This window comes from Bos grunniens, chromosome 5 (assembly GCF_055505025.1).
Source record: "Bos grunniens cultivar Pamir isolate PY7600 chromosome 5, Bosgru_T2T1.0, whole genome shotgun sequence".
In the NCBI taxonomy this organism is placed as follows: domain Eukaryota; kingdom Metazoa; phylum Chordata; class Mammalia; order Artiodactyla; family Bovidae; genus Bos; species Bos grunniens.
Window position 1 is genome coordinate 11,791,599 of NC_141169.1, and position 27,128 is coordinate 11,818,726.

The following is a 27,128-nucleotide window of genomic DNA, read 5'->3' on the forward strand; positions in this document are numbered from 1 at the left end:
GATCTCCAAATCACTTTTATCCTCTTCCCTGTTGTCCATCAATAACCCCTTCTTTCTCCTTTTTTGTAGTGGCTGTAAGCATCTTCAACAGGCTGTCCCTGAATACTGCCTACTTATTTAGCTTTCACCCTCCTCTCTCCATTGCCAAACTTCTCAGATGAGTATTCCTCACTGTCTCCCATTTTTAGACTTCTAATTTACTCAAATTCTTTTCATCACAGCTATTCTATTATAGTGCCATTATAGTTTCCTTCCATTATAGTTTACTATAATGTCTTTGCAAACATTTTCAGAGACTTTCTAATTGCAAATCAAATAACCTCATATTAGACATGATCTCACAGTTTTCTATGAAACATTTGATGCTGCTGACACATCCAATCTCCATTTAAAACTCTTGTCTCTCTCTCCCTCTATCATTTTTTTAATTTGATTTTATTTTTAAACTTTACAATATTGTATTAGTTTTGCCAAATATCGAAATGAATCCGCCCCAGGTATACCCGTGTTCCCCATCCTGAACCCTCCTCCCTCCTCCCTCCCCTACCCTCCCTCTGGGTCGTCCCAGTGCACCAGCCCCAAGCATCCAGTACCGTGCATCGAACCTGGACTGGCAACTCGTTTCATACATGATATTATACATGTTTCAATGCTATTCTCCCAAATCTCCCCACCCACTCCCTCTCCTACAGAGTCCATAAGACTGATCTATACATCGGTGTCTCTTTTGCTGTCTCGTACACAGGGTTATTGTTACCATCTTTCTAAATTCCATATATATGCGTTAGTATACTGTATTGGTGCTTTTCTTTCTGGCTTACTTCACTCTGTATAATAGGTTCCAGTTTCATCCATCTCATTAGAACTGATTCAAATGTATTCTTTTTAATGGCTGAGTAATACTCCATTGTGTATATGTACCACGGCTTTCTTATCCATTCATCTGCTGATGGGCATCTAGGTTGCTTCCGTGTCCCGGCTATTATAAACAGTGCTGCGATGAACATTGGGGTACACGTGTCTCTTTCCCTTCTGGTTTCCTCCATGTGTATGCCCAGCAGTGGGATTGCTGGATCATAAGGCAGTTCTATTTCCAGTTTTTTAAGGAATCTCCACACTGTTCTCCATAGTGGCTGTACTAGTTTGCATTCCCACCAACAGTGTAAGAGGGTTCCCTTTTCTCCACACCCTCTCCAGCATTTATTGCTTGTAGACTTTTGGATCGCAGCCATTCTGACTGGCGTGAAATGGTACCTCATAGTGGTTTTGATTTGCATTTCTCTGATAATGAGTGATGTTGAGCATCTTTTCATGTGTTTGTTAGCCATCTGTATGTCTTCTTTGGAGAAATGTCTATTTAGATCTTTGGCCCATTTTTTGATTGGGTCATTTATTTTTCTGGAGTTGAGCTGTAGGAGTTGCTTGTATATTTTTGAGATTAGTTGTTTGTCGGTTGCTTCATTTGCTATTATTTTCTCCCATTCTGAAGGCTGTCTTTTCACCTTGCTAATAGTTTCCTTTGTTGTGCAGAAGCTTTTAAGGTTAATTAGGTCCCATTTGTTTATTTTTGCTTTTTTTCCCAATATTCTGGGAGGTGGGTCATAGAGGATCCTGCTGTGATGTATGTCGGAGAGTGTTTTGCCTATGTTCTCCTCTAGGAGTTTTATAGTTTCTGGTCTTACATTGAGATCTTTAATCCATTTTGAGTTTATTTTTGTGTATGGTGTTAGAAAGTGCTCTAGTTTCATTCTTTTACAAGTGGTTGACCAGATTTCCCAGCACCACTTGTTAAAGAGATTGTCTTTAATCCATTGTATATTCTTGCCTCCTTTGTCAAAGATAAGGTGTCCATACGTGCGTGGATTTATCTCTGGGCTTTCTATTTTGTTCCATTGATCAATATCATTTTTTTTTTTTTTTTTTTTTTTGCTTCGAGGACTCTTGACTACTTTTTGGTGTAGGTTTCACCTTTGCCTGTACCTATTTACCTTTTCCACATCCATGGATTCAATACAGTACTGGTTCTTAACTCAAAAGACTGTAGTGATGATTAAAAGTGCAATGTACTTAATACAATGGCCATATTCCAAGGTTCCATAAACTCCTCAAATGTGAATTTGTTGTCTCTAGCCCCTCTCATGATCTTGATCCAGTATTCTGAATGTGAATGATACCTGGTTTGCCCATAAAGTTATTTAATTTTTCCTTAGGAAATAAGACTTTAGGAATAAGGCTGGTTGTAGATGAAGTAACATGAAATGCTAATTTCTTTAAGATAATTCTTATTGAAAGTTGAAAGATTCAGTGGCTGGAATAAAATGAAAACATAGAATAAAAGTAACATAAAAATACAGTCTACAACTAAATGTGCCAGTTCATTTTAGATATAACACAATCACGTAGAAAAGCTTTTAAAATAAGTACAGCTGTGTACTCAGTGAAATTAGTCTGTCAATTGAACTTTTACTGTAGCTTCCGAATAATCCATTTTGTCTGGCTTAATTAAATAATTAAAAAAGCATATGGGCTTCTGCTAAAAGAGAACACATTGTTAGAATGTAATCTATTTATTCCTCTGTACTTCCCTTTATTGTACTTTTTTTTTTTTTTTGTAGTTTTCCAGTTTTAAGCAATAACAAAAGTACTCTTCAAGAAATAAAGACTTGATTGCATTTTCTCTGTCTAAAGAATCTGGACTCACTTTTTTAGGACAATGGCCTGGAAGATGTATTCAATGTTAACAATACAGTCTGCCCTTGTGGGGCTATTCAAAGAGGCATACAATAACAGCAAATTTTCATTATGTATATGTATTTATTTACAATGTTGTTTTGATTCTTTCATTTATTAGTATTTTCCATTAGTAAAAGAACTTAAGAAATGCCAGATTGTTCAAGTTCTCTGTTTAACTTCTGTATTTTGCATCAGGAGTCCTCTTTCTTTCAAGAAGCAGTAGTGATTTTTATCTGAACTATAAACATAGAATATTGACTCAGACATATATTTTTTTAGTTGTAACTCTTGTATGCTAGTCTGCAACATTAAAAATCTGATTATATTTCTTCCCTTTAAAAAAGCTTGTTGCTGATTCACCATTGTTTACAGGATGAAGCCAGGCTCTAGGCATCCCAGACTCAGATTTGCCTTTCTCTGCAGCCTCATCCCCATCTGTAATACTGCCTGCTTCTCTTTTCTTCCTCCAGCTTCATCTGACAAGCTCTTTGTAGTCACCCTCAAAATTCTAGGTAAATATTTTTCCCTAGGAATATTTAAAATTTTTTTCCAGCTTTATGGATATATAACTGATGAAAAACATTTATAAGTTTAAGGTATACAATGTGAATATTTGATATATGTATATATTATGAAAGATTACCACAATAAGGTTAACTAACTGGAGTGGGTAGCCCTTCCCCTCTTCAGGAGATCTTCCCAACCCAGGGACTGAATCCAGGTCTCCCACATTGCAGGCAGATTCTTTACCAGCTGAGCCACAAGGGAATTCAAGAACACTGGAGTGGGTAGCCTATCTCTTCTCCTGTGGATCTTCTGGGTCCAGGAATTGAACCAGGGTCTCCTGCATTGCAGGCAGATTCTTTATCAACTAAGCTATCAGGGAAGCCCTAACTAACATATCTAATACTTCACGTCTGTGTGTGTGTGTGTGTGTGTGTGTGTGTGTGTGCTGAGAACATTTATGACCTGCTCTTATTAAATTTCAGGTATACTACATAAAGATTTGGACAGGACTGAGTGACTGAACTGAACTGATAAGTGTTGTGAACTATAGTCACCATTCTGTATATCAGATCTCCTAATCTTAATCATTGTATAAGAGAAAGTTTATATTCTTTGACAAACATCTCCCCTTTTTACCCAAACTCTAGCCTTTAGCAATACCAATCTAGTCTTTCTGTGTGTTTGACATTTTTAGAATCTGTATATAAATGAGATCACATAGTATTTGTCTTTCTTTGTCTAACTTATTTCACTTAGCATAATGCCCTCAAAGTTCATCATTATCCATGTTGTTGTAAATGGCAGGATATCTCTAGGAAGTTTTTTGTAATACCATCTGCTTTTCCTCATTCATGTCCATACAATTAATTACTACTAAAGCTTGTGGTTTCATTTTCACTTTAGTATTATTGCATTATAATTACTTTTTATTGTGGTAAATAGTATATAGAATCTGCCATTTAAAACATTTTAGGTGTACAGCTAAGTGGCAATACATAGATTTACATTGTTATATAACCATCAACACCATTCAACTTCAAAAATTTTCTTATCTTCCCAAACTGAGATTCTGGACCCTTAAATAGTAACTCCTCATTGTAGTTACTTTTTACTGTGTCTATTTTCCCTAACAGATTTGAAAAAAAAAAAAACTGTTGCTTTATTAATATCTGAGTTTATCAATATATTTATACCCAGTACTTAATATAATGGCTGGTAAACAGAAAATGCTCAATAAATGTCTGTTGAATTGATGTATCATGCTCAAAATCACATTTTATTATGTCAGCTAGCCATATCAGATTGTCAACTTTCCAGCTCTACTCCACCCTAACCCCACAGTTTATAAAAGAGAAAAAGAGAACACATTTTCAGTGGATTTCACTTTACCAACACAAAAACAAAAACCAAAAATAAAACACTACAAAACAAATACAAAACTACACCTCAGTGCTTTTTAATTTCATAAAGAGTAAATGCCACATTCTGAGCATGACTTCAGGGTTTTCTAGAATCTGAGTCCTATTATCCTCTCTTCCCTCCTCTTCCACACTTTTTCATACTTAGATTCTTACCAATACAATATCATCCATTATTTCTGAAACAGGCAAATTCAGGTTTCCTTAATCATACTGTTTGCTCAGCTTAAAATGTTTCCCTACAGTTTTGAATCCAAATCATAATTTTCCTTCATGGGTGAAACTTTCTCTGATAATTTGATTCAAAACAAATACTCTTCATCTCTCTGCTCTTTTGTACTTTATTTGAGTCTCTGTTTTATTTTTATTTAGTTTTGTACTAAATTACATTTTACTTATGTTTATATGTTTATCTTCATCACTGGAGGACAAATTATATAAACATTTTGTTGTTGCTTAGTCACTAAGTCATGTCCAACTCTTTGAGACCCCATGGACTGTAGCCTGCCAGGCTCCTCTGTCCATGGAATTTCCCAGGCAACAATCCTGAAGTGGGTTTCCATTTCCTTCTCCAGGAGATCTTTCCAATCCAGAGATTAAACCTGAGTCTCCTGCACTGGCAGGCTGATTCTTTACCTCTGAGCCACCAGGGAAGTCCATATAAACATTTGCATAATGCTTATTTATCCTTTCATTTTTTTTCTATTTCTACCATCAGAGACTCACAGAATATTCTGTACATAGTAGTTACTCAAAAATTATATTTTGAAAAGACAAATACCCTTATTTTATAGACATGATCAATGTAGTGCTGTTTATTGAGCATGATGAAGGTTGTTCCAACTACTTAATTAAGGAAATACCCAAGGAACAATGTGAAAACCAAATAGAAGGAACTCTATACAATGCAAGCTGACAAATATATATTGATCACAAAGTTGATATCACTGTACTGAGTGAAATAAGCACAAATAAGCAAGACATAGCTCACTTTCTCAGGGAACTAACAACCTAGACTTAGGTATATAATAAACTCTAATACTTGTTTAACAGTCAAAACAAATGCTGAAGCAATGAGAGTAAGCAATTTAAACAAAGAAGCAATGATTATCGGATAGAAATCATAAAAGATTTCATTAGAAAGGTGATGTCTGAACTTGAGTTTAAATGGGGAAGTACGATTTCAATGGGTGAATAGGGGTTGTGGACACATTCCAAGAGAGACATTAACGTAAGTAAGATTTAGAGTCAGGAAAAATGCTGGCTGCTTTCAAAAACAATGAATACTATAATTTAACAAGATGTTAGAATGACTCAGAAAATTGGGCTAATAAGAGTTATTAGCCCTAGTAGTAGAGATCATTATGTTATTAACATTCATAAATATGTAAATTTTTGGAAAAGCAAGAGAGATCCAGAAAAAACATCTATTTCTGCATTATTGACTTTGCCAAAGGCTTTGACTGTGTGGATCACCACAAACTCTGGAAAATTCTGAAAGAGATGGTAATACCAGACCACCTGACCTGCCTCTTAAGAAATCTGTATGCACGTCAGGAAGTAACAGTTAGAACTGGACATGGAACAACAGACTGGTTCCAAATAGGGAAAGGAGTACATCAAGGCTGTATATTGTTACCCTGCTTTTTTAATTTATATGCAGAGTACTTCATGAGAAACACTGGGCTGGAAGAAGCACAAGCTGGAATCAAGATTGCTGGGAGAAATATCAATAACCTCAGATATGCAAATGACACCACCCTTATGGCAGAAAGTGAAGAAAAACTAAAGAGCCTCTTGATAAAAGTGAAAGAGAAGAGTAAAAAAGTTGGCTTAAAGCTCCACATTCAGAAAACTAAGATCATGGCATCTGGTCCCATCACGTCATGGGAAATAGATGGGGAAACAGTGGAAACAGTGTCAGACTTTATTTTTGGGGGCTCCAAAATCACTGCAGATGGTGATTGCAGCCATGAAACTAAAAGACACTTACTCCTTGGAAGGAAAGTTATGACCAACCTAGACAGTATATTAAAAAGCAGAGACATTACTTTGCCAACAAAGGTCCATCCAGTAAAAGCTATGGTTTTTCTAGTAGTCATGTATGGATGTGAGAGTTGGACTATAAAGAAAGCTGAGTGCCGAAGAATTGACGCTTTTGAACTGTGGTGTTGAAGAAGACTCTTGAGAGTCCCTTGGACTGCAAGGAGATCCAACTGGTCCATCCTAAAGGAAATCAGTCCTGAATATTCATTGGAAGGACTGATATTGAAGGTGAAACTCCAATACTTTGGCCACCTGATGTGAAGAACTGACTCATTTGAAGAGACCCTGATGCTGGGAAAGATTGAGGGCGGGAGGAGAAGGGGATGACAGAGGATGAGATGGTTGGTTGGCATCACTGACTCAATGGACTTGAGTTTGAGTAAACTCCAGGAGTTGGTGATGGACAGGGAGGCCTGGCGTCCTGCAGTCCATGGGGTCACAAAGAGTCGGACACAACTTAGCAACTGAACTGAACTGAATATGTAAATTATATCATTATGTTAGTAACATATTAATATGGCATAGATTACATTATATATCAGAAAATATGATAATAATCAGTATGAATGGAGCTTTGCTTAGTGTATTTAACCTTGAAGAATTATACAGCAGAAACCCTACTGTAATATCCCAGTTGAGAATAAGGAAGATCTGAACTATGGTGGTTTTGATGTATATGGAAAAATGAGAACAAATTAGTGCAGGATAGAGTGTGGATAAGGTTAAATGTATGCATCGAAACCCCGTGAATGCATAGAGCTAAGATAAATTCAAAGACAATCACACTTTCAAGAGAGAATAGTGGTACATTAGGAGAAACAATCTCTCTGGGTTCACTTGTAAAATAATACTAGTAAGCCTGGCATGCTGCAGTCTATGGAGTCGCAAAGAGTCAGACACGACTAAGTGACTGAACTGAACTGAACTTCCAGTATTATTCTGCTGATATATGTGTACCTAGCGTAAAGCCTAGAGATTTAAAGCACTCAATAATATTAGCTATTGCTATTATTAACATACCAATAGAATAATCTAATATGGAAAATGGCATCTGACTCTAAAATGTTTATTATTTCATTTATTTATAAGTATAATGAAAAGTTAATTAAAAAATCAAAAACTATAGAAATATATAGTACATGTTTGCAAACACCAAAGACAACTAATGGTAACAATTTGGCTAGTTTTTTTTCTAGTCCTATAGTAATACATTATTTTCTTAATTAATTAATTTTTAAAAATTGCATTACTATTATTTGTAGTTGTGCAAAATTGGGAGCACTCTGTACAACCTCTTCCTTTTTCCATAGTAGAATGCTTTGGAGCTTTCAGAACAGAACATACAGTTATCTCATATTCTTTTTAATAAGACTGCTTATTTCACTTCATTAACATGCCACATAGAATCTAAGGGGCACGAGGGAACCTAGGGAGGCCCGTCAGCACACATGGTAACTTTTTGTTAACTAGAACAATGGGTGCCTATAAATGTTTACAGTCCCTTTAGTGCATGTCTTCATTATTAAATCCTAAAATGGTTTAATCCTTGATTCATGCTTGCTGGACACCTGTGGCAGAGAACAATCTATACAAACATTAGCAGAGCCCTTGAAGATTCCAAACCAATTTTTAAAACCTTTAGTGGAGCTCAGAAAAGAGCATGAATGCTGAGTTACAGATTTGGTTTCTTTTTTCACAGGAGTCATGGTTGAAGTCTTGGATGAAGGAGATATGGATGAAGTCTCCGAAGAATAGATTACATAAAGAAAAGTGTTAAAGGGTGCTAACTCTAAAATCATCTGTGAGAATGGGAAATGCATTATTTCTGAAGTTTAAATTGTTAAACCTAGAACAAACAAAAGCCTATAGAAGCTTATTTCATTAGCCTAGCTAATTTTAAAAAAACAAGGGAGTTCGTACCAGACAAGAATTTTAGCATGGTTGTAAATATATACTTGTTTGTATGTGAAGTGTAAATGTATTATTTTGTTAAGAATCTCTTGGCAAACCTATAATTAGGGACACTGATCTCCCACTTGCTTAAGTATTTAAAAGTACGAAGATTTTGCTAAATTGTTTAGTAATAATAATACCTGTATTTACATTCCTGGAACAGACTTCTGAAAAAAGGTAGCCTTGTAAATAATTATCAGAGAAAAGGAGAGAGACAGAGCGAGATGGGGCTATTTTAGTGGCCTGAATACATTTAATTTGAGATCCATCTATCTATCTATCACTCATCTATATCTTATCCAATGACCCAAGTTCACTGGTAGACAAACAAGGAAATAAAATATTCTAAAGGAAAAACAACTCTGTAAATCTCATGGATGATTATGATTATAAAATACTTTCTTAACGTCATGAATGAGAGCAAAAGAGTGGATTCAATGATGCCACTAAACATGGGCACAATGCTTCATTTGTAACAATTTCCTAATTTAAGAGATATTTGACATGTGTTCCAGTTTTGGAGCTGTGTTTTACTTCTTAAAAGGACTGGCATTCTGACTGCAGTCTTTCTAAATCCCCATCTCAGTAGCTCTCATATCACTAGCTCTTGATAATTTTCCTTTCCTCTCTTAGTGACAGATCTGAATCACCAGAAATCAGAAAACATAATTCTGGCAGCTAGTTTGAACAGGCCTTGTTCAGTGGCATATACAGAATGTAATTTATTTTTTGTGACAGTTTTAATAAATGTGACGTGAAACACAAGGGATATAATGTTATCGATATTGCACCTCGAAAGAGGAGAAAGTTTGGTATGTTACCTCCTGATTAGCAGCAGCTAGTTCTTCTTCCAGTGCAGAGACTCTTTCTAAAGAAACCCTCAGTCGCTCCCTTACCTAGAAGAAAAACCAAAATATGTGCAGTAATGTACATCCCATACATATTGAACTGTGCTGAATCCATTAATATTACCAGAGACAGTCACATTTGGCAAACTATTAAACTATTTATATCCCTAAGTGCTCAGGAATACTATGACTATGTTGTCACTTTACAATATGACTGTAACAAGGGATTTTTCTTGCAAACAAGTCCTTCTAGTGTTTCAGTTAAGATCAACTCCTCTTGTACTGAATTCTGATACAAAGTGGAGGCAAAGTTCAAAAGTTTATTATGAATTCATCTGAAAAACAGTCACTGATTAAGCATAAGATAAAGGCAAAAAATTTACTGCTTTAAAAAATAAGTTTTTTCCTTTGATGTTTAGTACAAAATAATTTGTCTAAAAGCAAAGGATTCTTAGAACCTGAAAATTGTTGCCCATTGCTCACAAAATTAATTTTGTATTAGTTAGAGGTCTACATCATAACTGAGGGATTGGAAAGTATGTAATTACTCTGGAATTCCTAACTACTTTTCAGATACCAAAGGTTAAACCATTATATTTTACAGAACCAAAGAATGCACATTCAGTTTGAAAGTAATGATTTCCAAATGTTTCATATACAAATGAAACTCAGAGAAAAGTTTCTTTGATCTTTGTTTTCTTAGAACTTCTAAAATTGTTTTAGTTATCTTATGTTCAGATTTATAGATATGCTTCATATTAAATGCATCAAAAGTAGAAAAGCTCAGAGAAAGAAGTTTGGCTAAACTAAAATAAATGACTACAGCAGTTTAATTTTCCTTAAAAACATCAAGAAAATTTATAAATTTAATTTAAAATAGAATGCATGGTGAGTTTTAGATTATTTATGATTAACATTGATTTTCCATGGGAATATAACAGTAAGCATTTTAATATGTAATTATATAAATAAATTACATAATAAAATTCAATTTTATTAATTTATTAATGGTATAGTATAATTAATACTTTTTCTTTTTTAAAGTAAGATTTAACTGGGGATATAAGTTAAATACACAGAATATCTAGAAACCTATATACATAATAAATTTAAAATTGAAGTACATTTTCTAGTTAGCAGACATAAAAAACAAGTGATAGCTTATGAATCTAGACTCTAATCAGATTTTAAAAAAAATCTCAATTATTTTAATACAGCATAATGAAACTGAAATTATTCAGGTCACTGGGTGTACTTAACTCTTGAAATACATCTTAAATAAGAAAGAATTAATGCCTGAGTGGAGTTTTAATATTAATTTCATTGATATTTTCATTATATTTCATTATGTTTAACATCTGAAAATTAATAATACATGCATAAATGGATATGTGATATCAAATGTAATTACACAAGATCCTTCACGATATTTAAGTATGCCAGATTGGCTGCCAGGTACCAATGCTGTTAGACAAATATCCAACTGTTCATAAAAATGCATGAAACTTATGTTGATTAATAACCAAACAAGAGTGACTTAGAAGGAAATCTTTGATGATTTGACTTGGGAAATACTTTTTTCTGTGAGTGCTTGGAAAGATGCAAACAAAACAAGTATTCCGTAGGCATGAAAATGAGGAGGACTGCTGATCCACTGAATGCAGATATCAACAGAAACCTTAGTAGAAGTTCTTGATATTTAACAGAGATGACTGTAAAGTTTTATGCACCATTTCCTAAAATACTAGATATAAAATATGGATATTCTGATAAAAATCTAAGAATCTTGGTTGATGAGAAGAGCAATATGAAATAGTCAAAATGTAAATTAATCTCAACATATGCAACACTAATCAGATCACATTTAGACTGAAATAAAGAGGTTAGAGTATTATGTTTAAAAGACATACATTTTTCATTTCCTCTAGCCCACAAAATTGGTACACATATTGGAGAACTATGTCAAAATCACTGCTGGTCTTAGCTAATTGGTGTGTATTCTACCCTACAGCTCAGTGAATATATAAATGAGGACATTAATAATGAAGACTGCCAGTCATTGCAATTGTCCAGAGCTATGCTCAGTCTTTGTATTTTATTTAGCTCTTCTTGTGTTCTAAACCTTCTGTGGCAAAGTTTTTCATTACATCTTCTTCTGATCTTTCATATATGTTTTATGTTGATAACCATAGCACTTAAAATAGAATATTGTAAGTACTTGTTTATATGGGTCTCTCCTCACCTCTCCTGATCACCACAAGAAGCTGTTAGCTATTCTTAGGAAAATTGTTTATGAAGATGCTTAGGCACACGTCAACCCCTGAATAATTAAATGAAATGCTAATTTAAATAAGCATGTGAATCAACAGTGATACTAATATCTTTACGTAGTTTGTAATTTTTGTCAAGTGCTGAAATTTATCATTAACAATAACATTCATTAACATTTACTGAGCATTTGTCATTTACTAAGTACTGGCTAGGAGCTTTATATGTCAGACAACTCTACTGGGTAGGGTAGGTATTATTATTTTCTTCATTCAAAAGAAGAGAAAACAGCTTAGAGAACTTAAGACACTTGTCTAATTCAGTCTAACTCCAAAGTTCATGCTCATAATACTTTTCCTTTAGGCTATTTGTTATTACTTAGTTGACAATCAGTTCAGTTGGCCCTGAACTTAGCAACATCCAGGGTACTTCTGGTGAGTTACTAAACCCTATTACAGTTCCTATGGTCACAGTATGAAATAGCTTATGCTAAGCTCACTGAACTTTAATATGTACTAAATTACTTTTAGATCCTAAGTTGTACAACAACCATTTTCTTCTTAAATGTACTCATATTTGTATGAAGTGCTGTTTTATTTATTGCCATCTATTCATTTTTTTTTCATAACAGCATCCCTCATTTAAGTGATGTGGGACATCTGGGGAACAGCCAAAACTATTCACTCTCTAGACCCTCACTCAAGTCACTCAAAACTGCTAGATTTTCTCTGAATAGGCCATGCTCTTTTCAACACTCTTGGTTAGTTCACATATTGAGCATACTGCTTAGAGTATCTTTACTTCTCTGCCTAACAACCCTTACACATTTTAATACCCAGATCAAATGTCACCCCCTCTGTGAAGACATTCTTGATGTTCTTATTACTTCTTCCGGCACAATTAGTTGCAACTCTTCCTGTGACTCCATATCACATTGTATATATCTTTGCTTCACATAGCCTGTTATTGACATGTGAACTCCAGCGCTATGAACTCCTTACTTGTAAAGAAAGTGTGCCAAATACATGCCAAGAAGTCTAACACATAAACTATTGTATAAATGTACAGTCTTGCTAATTCTTATTAATGCAGTTTTATACTAAGAAAAGAAATATAATAAGAAAGTAAACATTAAAGATATTAAATTACTGTTTTATATTAGTTGATATTATATAGATAGGGATTTTTATATAATATCCATTTGTGTTTTATTCAAAATTATTTATAAACTAATTGCCTCTTATACTAAAATTAAAAATAAGATACAGTTTCTTATTAATAATCTTGAAGACAGAATTGTAGTTATCCTTATACATGCACAAAATCCCCTGCTCTAAGAACATCTGAAAGACTGATGATAAAAATATGTATGGATATAAATATTAAATAGAGCAAAAGTATCTGTATGCTCAAAATCTATATATAACTGAGTAATAATCCCTAGTTTGGATTTTAGTGCTCAGAACTTGTCAGATAATTTACAATGAAGTGCCCCAATTCCCACTGTAGAAAATCCTAAAGCCTTATTAATTTTAAAATTTTAATCTTTGAAATTTAACAAAATTGAAATCGTGTCATAAGCCTTACTAATCTCCAAAGAATATTATCATCATATTGGCTTATTAATGTCCATAGAACTTATTTGAGTAACAGTTAAGAGAACTTACAGTTACTTTAAAAAAGACCTAAAGCAGATTTTGCTACTAATGCCTTATGCTGCCCCATGTGGAGACTCTTTAAAATGTGTGTTCAGTACTAAGCTATTAGAAATTCCCCAAATAAAACCCTAAACTTCTAATATGAATCTCTAAAGGTTAAAGTACATCCAATTTACATCTCAAGATGTTTTACTGTCAGCTAGGAGTCTTCTATATGGCGACACACTTCAGAGAGGCAGGGAGGAGAGAGACTGCGGGGTGGGGAGAGAATAAGAGAGAAAGGGAGAAAGAAAGAAAGGCTAAATGACAGTATTAAATTTCAAATGGCCCTCTAGACTAGGACTATAGCGTGCTATAATAGGAGTCTTAATAAGCCATAGATTCAGTGGGATTAAACAAAAGAATGTGGTTATGAATATTAATAATATACATGAAATAGTCCAGTTGCATTTTTTGAGTGATTTTTTCCTGTAACTCAAATATGTTCCTCTGAACTGCCTGACTACAGCAATCAACTGAGTCGTGGATGAAGACAAGGAGCTTGACGATGATGACAAAAGCAGAGTTAAGCTTGAAATCTTTTGGTAATACTATACCTTTTTTCCAGTAGTTTGATTTTTAATTTCAGCTTTATTGAAGTTATAATTGACATATCAAATTGTAATAATCCTTTCCCAGTACTATACCTTTTCATCCAAGGCCTTGTGGTGCTCAAATAAAGATTTCAGCGCCTTGAGAACCTCAACTTCGCTGGACACTCCCGAGGGTGACTGGGCTTGTCGCTTCACCACCGTCATTCTCAGCGACCTCTCGTGTCGTGACACAAGGCACTCCAAATGCTCCAGTAATAGCTATTGGGTTTAACAGAAAATGTAATTGCCTTATGAATACAGGTCACTAATGCACAGAGAGGACTTCTACTTTAGCAGACTGAAGATTTATATATTATCTAATGATAACATCAGATTATCCTACAGGTAGCATCAGTGAAACACAAACCTGAGTTCATAAACCAGGGTTCAAAAATATACTAAGAGTAAATTGCATTTCTATCACATAACAATTTATTAAATTTAAAATATAATGTGAATTATATGCATTCTTTTATAAGATTTAATAACTTCAGTTTAAGTTGAGGAGAACTAGAAAACACCATATGTGAAAATGAAAGTTGCTTAGTCGAGTCCGACTCTTTGCAAACCCACGGACTATACAGTCCATGGAATTCTCCAGGCCAGAATACTGGAATGGGTAGCCTTTCCCTTCTCCAGGGGATCTTCCCCACCTAGGGATTGAACCCAGATCTCCTGCTTTGAAGGTGGATTCTTTACCAGCTCAGCCACAGGGGAAGATCCAATAAATAGGATAACTATTGAAAAATGTTATACAATGATGACTTTATTAGAAAATAGAATTCAAAGTCAAAATTAATTTCACTTATATCTGATAATTTAAATTTTTTAAATTGAAGGAAATGAGCATAAACTTCATGTTGCTTTAAACTTGATTATAATGACAATCACATGTTGCTATAGTAATTAATGTGGTAACACTAATGATTTTATTCACAATTAAATTCTTGGATTACATAACAGAAAAATATATGCAGCCAACTGGAATATAGTAATTGAGACCAGCAGTAGTCATTTTGGGGAAAGAGATTAAGGACATAATTATTAAACTGTCTGCTCTGGAATGTACATTCACCCAGAGTAGTCTTTGGTGCCACGACAGAGATTAGGGGCAAGTCCAGTGAACAATGTTTCATTCTGTCACAGACTTTATGCTCTGACTTTTCCCAAATAAATTTTGCTTTTAAATGTTTTGTGAATTGGAGTTTCACCTTTATTTTATAACGCAGTTCTGCAACTAAAAGCAAAGATATATGAAAAAAAGAAAAAGCTGTTATCAGTTATTAAAATTTTGCTAGTGAAGAATTGTGGTGTTGGAGAAGACTCAAGAGTCCCTTGAACTGTAAGGAGATCCAACCAGTCCATTCTAAAGGAAATCAGCCCTGAATATTCATAGGAAGGACTGATGCTGAAGCTGAAACTCCAATACTTTGTCCACCTGATGGGAAAAACAGACTCATTGGAAAAGACCCTGATGCTGGGAAAGATTGAAGGCAGGAGGAGAAGGGGACGACAGAGGATGAGATGGTTGGATGGCATCACTGACTCAATGGGCATGATTTTGAGTAAACTCTGGGGGTTGGTGATGGAGAGGGAGGCCTGGCGTGCTACAGTCCATGGGGTCACTAAAAGTCAGACACAACTGAGCGACTGAACTGAACTGAACAACAAATGACTAGTAAGGAGAAAAGATTTTCAGAAGGCTAGTGAAAGCATAGGCTAACAAATGGTGTCTAGGCAAAACAAGCAGGATTACTGAAACAATATAGGAAAAGGCAGATATAAGATACTGAGTTGGAAAGATGTAAAGAAAAACTATTATCTTTCAAGAGTTTTCCTAAAGCTCATACTATAGTGAGAAATTTAGTTTTCCCACAAAACTACTATTAATTTCAGTGTCACATATTAGTGTCATGTTTCTCAGTTCTTAATATGTTATTTTTTCTGTATTCACTGTCATTAATTATGGTTCAGTATGTCAGAAAACTTTGCCTATTATTAACACAAAAAAACACAAATATCTGAGATACTAAATGTATATAGATCAGTCAGTAGGAATCATATTTAAGCATCAAAATAATATTTAAAGTTCTTCAGTATAAAGATGATATAATCATTATTTTCAAAGAGCTTTTATTTACCAACCTCTTATTATAATCATGGTATTCTACTCCCCTGAATTATATAGATTCTATAGACACATCTATAGATGTGTGCATTGCTTAAATCCAAGCTGTTTCACATAAGTTATAGAGCTCTGCCTATTTCTCCAACTTTATCTAATATTAGTTTTCCCTTCTCGGTATTTGTCTATATCTAATTCACCATTTATTGTACACATTCACCTTGTTTAAGTCTGTCTCTCAAAAAACAATGTAAGGTCCATGAGGAAAGAAAGTATTTTTATTTATTAATATTTTCCCTATTTTGTCCATTGCCATATCTCTTAGTGCCTAGAAGACTGGCACATAATAGATGTGTACAAATTTTTGTTAAATGAATAAATGAACCCTGATTAAAACAGGAGTTTGTAAGAGCTCTGTCTATAAGTAAGAACTCCTCAGACAAATGGGAATCTGGGATATCTGACCCAGATAGATTTGAAAAATCAATAATTAAATTAACATCAAAAGAAGGAACAGTATCTTCTATGATTCATGGATAGTTAAATGACCACCTGAGTTATTCTGAAATGAGGTGTCTCTGAAAGTAAGGCTTTGATGGACTGAGTCATAGGGACAATAGACCATTTTGAAGGGCAGGAGGAATATAAGGACAATGAGGTGAGCTGGCTGCTTTGAACTGCATTGAAGAGTTAAAAGAAATAAAATGACTAGCATAAGGTTTTAAGATGTAGGTCAAAGCTCAGAGAACCCAGAAGCTGCTGCGGCTGCTCAGAAGAGCCTCTTATTGAGGTCCCAAGACAAAACAGAAAAAAAGAGAAAGAGCCTGATCTAGGAGAGGTCACTGAATTACAATGTATGATGAATTCAGAGCCTTACCAGATATCTTATTCGGAAAACTTGGAACTACTTTGAAAATAAAAAGGCACCCCCAAGAATTAGAAAAAGTAAATTTAGAAAATACTCTTATCCCCCAAACTCCAATGAGCTGCCACACTTTACTGATAAGTTACATCTCATTTGTCTTGGTGACCACGCATGACTTCACTTAGAGCAGTTACCTTGCAAAACAAAGCCTATGTTCCCTCCTCTTGAATCTGTGGAGGCCTTTGACTGTTCTGACCAACCTGCGTTGTACAGTGAAGTTACAATTTGTGACTTTTGAGTCTAGGTCCTAAGAGGCAATGCGGTTTCCAGCTAGCTCACTGGAACACTTGCTCTTAGGTCCTGGAGCCACTGCATAAAAACTCACTACGCTGAGACCACTGTGCCATAGAGCTCATATGGAGGTTCTTATACGTAAAGTCCCAATTAAACCTGTCTGTCTTTCAGTCATTCCAGCCTAGGTGCCAGACACAAGAGCAAAGAAGTCATCTCACAAGTAGACCTTTCAATCCCCAGATATTTGAGTCACCACCTGAAGACCATAGGCTAAAGTTGGCCCATACCATCTTATGGTAAAGGATAATTTTCAGAAATCTTGTGAGCTTGTGGTTAAACACAGTTAAGTAAAGCTTAAATTATGTAAGCTTATGACTCAATGGACATGAGTCTGAGCAAACTCCAGGAGATAGTGAAGGACAGGAAGGCCTGGCGTGCTGCAGTTCATGGGGTCGTAAAGAATCAGGCATGACTTAGAGCCTGAACAACAACAAATAATTAAATATTTTTAAAAAATAGTAACCATTCAAAATATATCACTTCCTAATTATCTTATTATATTTTACTATTACCAATGTCCACGGCGTTGTTTACTTCAATTTATTTGAATAATAGAAATACTATATAATGGTTCACTACTGTGCATTTTTTCCCAACTCTGCATTCGGTGACAGCATGTTGGTAGTTTGAAATCAGCAACAATGGGAGTATTTTCACCATGGAAAATGAGTAACACTATATATTTTTTTCTTTTTCAGATTAAAAAAAATAAATTGTTTACCAGTCACTGCATGTGCACTCAATCGTGTCCAACTCCTAACAATCCCATGGGCTGTAGCCTGCCAGGCTTCTCTATCCATGGGGTTTCCTAGGTATGAATACCGGAGTGGGTTGTCATTTCCTTCTCCAGGGCATCTTTCAGATTCAGGGACTGAAACTGTGTCTCCTGCATCTCTCGCATCAGCTGGCAGATTCTCCACCACTGAGCCACCTGGGAAGCCCACTAGACCTCAAGTCATCCCAGCTGAGAGCCCAAAACTTACGGAGCAGAAAAGGGCTGTCGTACCCGTGCCCTTTCTGAATCTCTGACCCATAGAACTGTGAGTGTAGCAAAATATTGCTTGTGTCATTACATTTTGGGATGGTCTGTTTTGAAGCAATAGATAATCAGGAAATCTTCCCTAAGGAAAAGAGAATGCAAACATTTCTTTGGATATTAGCTCTAAGCTAAAACTACATTTTTGGTGCTCACTGGTGTACAGCTTTTCAATAATCTGGTAGACATAATGATTCATCCTGTGGATAAACTGGCCTATTTATTTGACCACCACAGCATTTTCTCAGTGGGCATAAAATAGTGACCATGGTTTCAGGGATAGGACTTATTCACTGGCCTGACAAAATGGGGTTCTCATCATCAAGGTTGATAGGATACTACCCAAGACCAATAGCCAAGTTATTTGCTGTAGCCATCAACCTTGAACTTCTGAATACAATATAATTGGAAACCAACTATTTATCTTGAAGCAAGCAGATTAAGTCAAATCCTCCCATCAAAAAAGCAGCCGTTTTTTGTTACTGTAATAAACCCTTTTTCTGAATATAGATTTGCCTTCTCTAATGGCTATGCTTCTACCAGTAACACCATCTTATTAGATTTTTGCTAACAATCCTGTTATCATACACAACACTACTTTAACACTACCTCCTTAAAAAAAAAAAAAAAAAAAAACAGTGAAAGAGCTAATGCAATGGCCTGATGCTCTCAGCCCTGGTTTTACCATGCCATCACATCTTCAGAAGCTGCTAATCCTAAAGAATGGTTAAGTCATCCAAGGAAGAAACTATGTTGATTTAAGCTGAGAGACAACACGTTGCTAGGCTGGGATGCTCCCTTTCTGTAAGTATACACTCAGAATTAGTGATGAAAGCAAGGTTCAATTTTTCTCAGGATATGTATGGGTCTATATACACAGGTCCAGGAATCAAGGTTTAGAATTGGAATTTATATTTGCTAATAGGGCTTTGTGACCAGTTGGAGAAAACAAGATCTTTCTACTTTATGGTATCATATACGTAGCATATATTAAATTATTTTCCCATTTTCTTGTTATGTTTTTACTTTTTATTCTATTTTACATTCATCAAAAAAGCAGGAGAGTTCCAGAAAAACATCTATTTCTGCTTTATTGACTATGCCAAAGCCTTTGACTGTGTGGATCATAATAAACTGTGGAAAATTCTGAAAGAGATGGGAATACCAGACCACCTGACCCACCTCTTGAGAAATCTGTATGCAGGTCAGGAAGCAACAGTTAGACTGGACATGGAACAGCAGACGGGTTCCAAATAGGCAAAGGAGTATGTCAAGGCTGTTTATTGTTACCCTGCTTATTTAACTTATATGCAGAGTACATCATGAGAAACGCTGGGCTGGATGAAGCATAAGCTGGAATCAAGATTGCCGGGAGAAATATCAATAACCTCAGATATGCAGATGACACCACCCTTACGGCAGAAAGCAAAGAAGAACTAAAGGGCCTCTTGATGAAAGTGAAAGAGAAAAGTGAAAAAGTTGGCTTAAAGCTCAACATTCAGAAAACGAAGATCATGGCATCCGGTCCCACCACTTCATGGGAAATAGATGGGGAAACAGTGTCAGACTTTATTTCTTGGGCTCCAAAATCACTGCAGATGGTGACTGCAGCCATGAAATTAAAAGACGCTTACTCCTTGGAAGGAAAGTTATGACCAACCTAGACAGCATATTAAAAAGCAGAGACATTACTTTGCCAACAAAGGCCCATCTAGTCAAAGCTATCATTTTTCCAATGGTCATGTATGGATGTGAGAGTTGGACTATAAAGAAAGCTGAGTGCCGAAGAATTGATGCTTTTGAACTGTGGTGTCAGAGAAGACTCTTGAGAGTCTCTTGGACTGCAAGGAGATCCAATCAGTCCATCCTAAAGGAAATCAGTCCTGAATATTCATTAGAAGGACTGATTTTGAAGCTGAAACTCTAATACTTTGGCCACCTGATGCAAAGAACTGACTCATTAGAAAAGACCCTGATGCTGGGAATGATTGAAGGTGAGAGGAGAAGGGGACGACAGAGGATGAGATGGTTGGAGGGCATCATCGACTCAATGGATATGAGTTTGAGTAAACTCCAGGAGTTGGTGATGGACAGGGAAGCCTGGTGTGCTGCAGTCCATGGGGTCACAAAGAGTTGGACATAACTGAGCGACTGAACTGAACTGAACTGATGTTGATTCTGATGAATACCTATGTAGTCCATAGGTTACAAAATATTAGGATAATATTGATATTTAATGAGAGCATAACTGTGCACTGAAGAACCATATGCACGTGGCTGAATACAGTATTGAGATATTATTAATCTTTTTTTGTGAATAGGAGATTTTATTTTTGTCTAAGAAGTCTATTTGTATTGTTGGGTAGATACATATCAGTATTGCTGCTTTTTGGAATTTTAATATGAAAACAAGTATGATAAAATCTGGGTGGTAATGCAGGCTAACATCTCAGGTTGCCCCCAATCTTTTGAATGTATCTTCCATGTTTGATAGGCCCCCACATTCTGAATGCCATCATTCCAATGGACACTCCAAAAAACACTTCTCAGGCATGTTCACCACCAGGTGGCAGACGTGTGACTTAATAGCCGGCCCCCTGCACAGGAGAGATTCTGAGGGGAGTCAGGTGAGGACAGGAGCTGGGCAGGGGGCATCCCTCTTGCTGGTACAGGTATTAGCAGAGGCTGCGTGTCTCTGGGACATCGGATGGAAGAAAAACACAAAGCTAAGAAATGCTGTCCTAGAAATCATGCACGTAAGCTCAGTTTAGACATTTCTCATAGGCTTTAATTAAAGCCTTCTTGATTAAAACGGCAGACTGTACTGTTTTGTGCAATTGGGAACTCTCGTCCATGTAATAACAAAAACAGTTGTGTTTTTAGTGATATAAACCAGACTCTTTAAAGAGTTTGACAGTTTAAATATTCTGAACACTCTTTGATGCCTAGAAAAATATTCTCTATAATAGAGGCTTAATAGTTGTTGAACTGAAGTAATAATGCTTGTAAATTATCTATCTTGGAGAACGTGGCCAGAAAATGTTCTAATCTAGAAGGTATCTATGGCTTTTAAGCTTTAAATGAAAACCTATTACAAATAAAAAGGAACTTACCTAAGATGCCACTAACAGTCTACTAATTTGTACACCTTTGCTAGAAACAAAACTTTGATGTTTAATGAATCTTGCAGAAGGCACCCTTTGGTATACACTCAAAGGACTGGAGGGACGATGTGAGTGGCCATTAATTTATGTTGGAATTCACTTTAAATGACCACAGCCTGGATATTTATACACATAAACATATCAAATCCTATATCCATAGACACATATTGCCTCACTGAGAATTTTTAAACTAAATTTCTAAAACTATAAGTCTTTCTACAACATCACCTTGTGTGCAATTATCTTCAATCACATACAATATTCAAGTAGAAATGTATTCTGCCCTGTAAACTAATTTGGCCTCTGTAATACGGTCAAATAACACAATAGCAGCATCGGAAAATGAAAACAGTCAAATTGCTTTCTTAATCAGTCCACTTAGTATCCTTTACTCTCAAACATGGCTTAGGTACCCTACAGGATCTTGTTTTCTTTTCACATTAAGAAAAGAGTTCCTTGGAGAAGGAAATGGCAACCCACTCCAGTATTCTTGCCTGGGAAATCCCATGAACAGAGGAGTCCGGTGGGCTATGATCCATAAGGTTGCAAAAGGGCTGGACATGACCCATCGTTTGACAATGGGTTTTATGCACGTTTGAGTCCCACACTGAATAGCTGTAGGGAGAACATGTGTTGTACCTTACTCACTCTTGTGTTTGTCATAACCTATTGTAGCACTTGATAAAAAATATACATGAACCCAAACACACACATATTTTATCTGCTTTTAACTACCAGGGTCTTCCTTTTCTCAGCTGGATTATACTTTCTACTCCTCAAGGAAACAACTTTAGAGGGATTTTAACTTGTACAGACAGGCTGATCAAGAATGGGAAGCTTTTCTTTAGTGTCTGATTTTATTTGAACATTCATTTAAAATAATTCTTTTGGCTCAAAACAAAAGTAAGGGCATAGTAAGGAATGTTTCAAACTCAGTCTTTAATTTAAACTAAGGATCATTGTTAATAAGTCATCTCTGAGCTCTTCAGGTACCAGAGCAGTTGAAACAACAAACAGCAAGAGTGAAACAACAACAAAACTTTTCTACTCTTATATTAAGAAATAGTAACTATATAAATATTTATATTTTTCCCTCACCCTTTAATTCGAATAATTCTGCAAAAATATGGTAATTTTCAGCAGTTGATTTCAGTATGTTGAAAAATGGCAGGAATGCTGTTTTCTACAAATACAACTTGCATGGGTATGGTTAGAGAAGTTTTAGGAATAACAAATTTTGTTTCATTATTTTTTTCTACATTCTTTTTAGTGTGGAAATATTAAACAATAAAGATTTTTGAATGTTTCTGTAAATATGCACTACAATTTTTGAAGTTTTTATTTTTGTACAATCATGAATAAGATTAACATGACTTTATTTGGATTTTCTCAATTTAATTACTTGAGGCAGTTGGGTTTAGGAGCAACTCTAGTGATTACTTTGATTTTTTTTTTTTTTTGTACACTTTTATTTTGGGGGCAAGGATCAGGTTTATCTGTAGTGACAAAATGATAAATGGCCACAGCTTTACCTGTGACATCAGAATAAATACCTAGCACATTACTTTCCACACAGCTGATAGAAAATAGATTACTAAACAGATTGGGGCTGAATTACAAGAAGTTGAACAAACTCTGCTCCTTCCTAGAGATAATCCCTTAGGTCACACATTACTTGTGAGTAACAGGAATATGCTTTTTAAAATATACAGCCATTGATGAAGCCACAGAGCGCACTCTCTGGGTGTGTCACTTACAAGCTGTGTGTCTTGGGGCAAGTTGCTGTGTTAGTTTTCTCATCAGTTAAATGGGGACAATAGGATTGCTGTGAGGATAATGTGAGTGAAACACGTAAAACAGAGAGAGAGACATTTCACCTTTAATCAATATGTCACTATATGATTACCATTATTATTGTGCGATACACAAGATAAAATTTATTCATTCATCTTCCTCTGAAAATTCTATTTTCTATTTGAGAACAGATATAATTCACTCAAATATCCTACCTCTTGATCTATTGTTTTTGCTGATACTCAAAATGAACAACAAAACCTCCATCCACTTATGAGTTCTCTTTATGAACTGTGTTTTCTGTGTTATCTATTTTAGTTTGTAAGCATATGTTAACCTCTCAATGTTAAAAGAGAGAGTCACAAGCTTATCATGACCCTAGAAGTTGAGACACTCAATTCTACTCAAACTTTCCCACAATCTAATAAAAAATTCTTTTTGGGTGTGAGATCACATTACTTTGTTGCTTTCTCTCCATGACCAGTAAGTGGGTGTTTATAGCAAGAAGAAAAATACACCACACAGAAGGAGAAACTATTATGTAAATCCATTTAAAAATCTTATATTTAGCAACATTTAATAGGGTATTGAAACTCCAGTACTTTGGCCACCTGATGCGAAGAGCTGACTCATTGGAAAAGACTCTGATGCTGGGAGGGATTGGGGGCAGGAGGAGAAGGGGACGACAGAGGATGAGATGGCTGGATGGCATCACTGACTCGATGGATGTGAGTTTGAGTGAACTCCAGGAGCTGGTGATGGACAGGGAGGCCTGGCGTGCTGCGATTCATGGGGTCACAAAGAGTCAGACATGACTGAGTGACTGAACTGAACTGAACAGAATAGGGCATTATAGGGGAAGAGTAAAGATTTTCTGATTTTCAGACCTCGATATTTCTGAGGTGGTGGGGGAGGTGATTATGTAACTAAGTTGTTACATATAAATCAATGGTTTGCACAAGGAAGGCTTCATAAATCTATTTCCCTTGATGTAATCAACAACAAAAATCCTCCACATCATTTAGAAAGGTAGAAAAAATGTTTTCTAGCTTTATTCATGTTTTGTCTTACAATATTCAGCTGTCATTTTTATGTTACTAAGACCAAGCATACAATGAGTACATAATTAACATACCTTACTCTCTCAGTATTAATCTGCCAGAACTCTTAACACTTCAAATATTTTCACTTACTTCATATTGAAATTGAACTACAGTCACACCAAAGTGGTTTTACTTTACATTATTTTACTAGAAAAACTTCTCTCATTGATAAGTAATATGACAGTTTACACAGTCTGAAATTTAGTAAATTTTTCTTCTGAACTAGAAAATAAGGTACCTCTGATGATAGCAAGTCATGTGATTAAACAAATACATGGGTTTTCAAGAGCAGACTACTGTAATTTCCATCAGGTTCATGAAATAAAAATATCATAACTGGAAGTCTCCTTCATGAGCTTCTAAAATAGAAAAGGTATGCCTCTTTTAATTAGGAGAGTCCTCTTTCAGTGATTTACATTTTTAACATCTTTTTAAAAAATCATTGTTTTTCTGAGGGTGAGGTGAGGATGAATGTCAGGCCATTCCCTCATAGTACCCAGAAGGCAAAATCATGCTCCCCTTTCAAACCTGTGACCCTACCATCTTACCCACTCCCAGTGTCTAAAGCATGACCCACCTACTCCATTGCAAAACAGTCTGGAACTCACAATGGAAATGCCACTTTTCCTTTTAAAGTAAAAAAAAAACAAAGGTCAGAAGAAACACTAACATTTTTTAAGGCAACACCATGATTCAGTAGGCAAGGCTATAATTTAGGTTTCTGGTCTTCCTGTTCTGAGTTTTGTAGTATATTCTCTTTTACTCTAAGTAACAGACAATAAGTTGGTGTCTGCTTGAAGTCTTCCTGAAGTTTTTAAAGGCTTCTATTTTTATGAATGTATTAGAGATAAGACACTGAACTATGGAATTACTTCCAAGCAGAGGCAGTTTTATACTTACTCTTGTGTTGTTTCTTTCAGCTTTAAGTTCAGAAATTTCTTCTTCCTTTTCCAAAAGTTGTTCCCTGCAAGCATTTAATTCTTTTGTCAGAGCAGCAAATTCCTGAAAGGGGAATAAAAAAATTTTTTGAAGACATATACCAGATTTTTAAAAAATGTATTCTAGCAGGAAGGAAAAAAAAACCATCAAAATATAAACTTTTGAGTGTAAAGAATAGAAAGAAATGGCCTAGTTGACTATACCTTGCTGTTATGTATACATACATTGCTGTCATTAAATCAACCTCATTCCAACCTTCAACAAATGCTAGTCCATGATACTTAACATACACATAATATTATAATACACTGTTCAGATGAGAGTATAAAATATATTTCAGAATGTATCAGATATAGCATATTGAATTTAACATTAGTATGATAACATATTGATAATATGGAATAATTTAAACTTTGCTAATTTTGTGAACAACTCTGAAGATCTTACACTCTCACTCCGTATCACAAAGTTTAGACTGGGTGTACTACATCATAAGGAAAAAACAGCTACCATCAACACCAAGCTAAAATTCTTAAATACACTACTTAGAGATTAAGAAGTGTACTTATTAAATAGGATGAAGAAAGAGAATACACCTGTGTCCTACAAAATAATAAATATAATATATTTATAATATATAATTATATATATAATATAATAATAAAATGCATCTAATACTTGATATCATTATCTGAGAGTCTCCTATTAATTTATGTATTGCTCAGTTTTTCATTCTGAAAGGTAAGCTTCATGTGAAGTGGGACTTTACTGACTTAACTGACTTCACTGCTAAAGTCCTAGTGTCTAAGACATAGTGGGTGCTCAACTAGTATTTATTTTCAATAAAAGAACACAGGTAATATATTCTGGAGGACTTCCCAGGTGACTGACTCAGTGGTAAAGAATCTGCCTGCCAAGCAGGAGATGGGGGTTCAATCCCTGGATCAGGAACATGCCCGGGAGAAGGAAATGGCAACCCAAGCCAGTATTCTTGCCTGGGGAATCCCTAGACAGAGGAGTCTGGCAGGGTACAGTCCACAGGGTCACAAAAGAGTTGGACACGCCTTAGCAAGTAAACAACAACATATTCTGGAGTAATCCTTTCTCCATTACAAATGACACTTTGGAGTAATTGTCAATGGCTTCCTTCCCCAAAATGGGATCAGAGATTAAATAATGTGAGTATTTCTACCATTAGGTAGTGTGTTTAGACACAATAAAGAATGCTTAAAAAGAAGGCAGAAACACCTATTGAACTATTCTGTTACTCCAATTTACAAATAAATATTTTTAAGTAATTTTAACATATCCATATTATTATAAAATTCTTCACAGTGGTTCTTTAATAAAATTGATGGCTGTCAAATGTGTTAAGTATTTGGGAAAATTTGGGACTAGACTGGGAAAGAACTGTCAGAATATCAAAAAGAAAAAGCAAAAATGGAGAGATAGGTTTGGTTGACCTAACCCTCACAAAGGCAAATTTAGTAAAAAGTAAATGAATATGATGATTATGCAAAGCTGGGAAAGGTTTAGGGTTTATATTTTTGCCCGCTTCAACCACTTATTTTGCTGGTTCTCTGAGTGGCTTCAAACCAACTGGATACTTCAAAAACCTCGGAGCAGACATTTAGAGTTTAGAATCAAGATGAAAGAGTTCATTGTTTCATTTGGCTGGCATTACA

The 27,128-nt window shown here is 35.3% G+C and overlaps 1 protein-coding gene across 11 annotated transcripts in view; it reads right to left on the reverse strand.

The window, feature by feature from the left end:
• The window catches only part of PPFIA2 (PPFI scaffold protein A2), a 502,390-nt gene that overhangs the window by 179,617 nt on the left and 295,645 nt on the right, over nt 1-27,128 (reverse strand). For 8 of the 11 annotated variants that reach the window (XM_086398875.1, XM_086398874.1, XM_086398872.1 and 5 more), the window contains 3 exons: nt 25,405-25,506; nt 14,118-14,282; nt 9,479-9,553 (listed from right to left, as the gene is read on the reverse strand). In XM_086398875.1, the coding sequence (XP_086255001.1) occupies nt 9,479-9,553; nt 14,118-14,282; nt 25,405-25,506 (342 nt within the window). The remainder of the gene's footprint in view (nt 1-9,478; nt 9,554-14,117; nt 14,283-25,404; nt 25,507-27,128) is intronic. The other 3 variants (XM_086398878.1, XM_086398877.1, XM_086398882.1) reach the window with 1 other exon arrangement.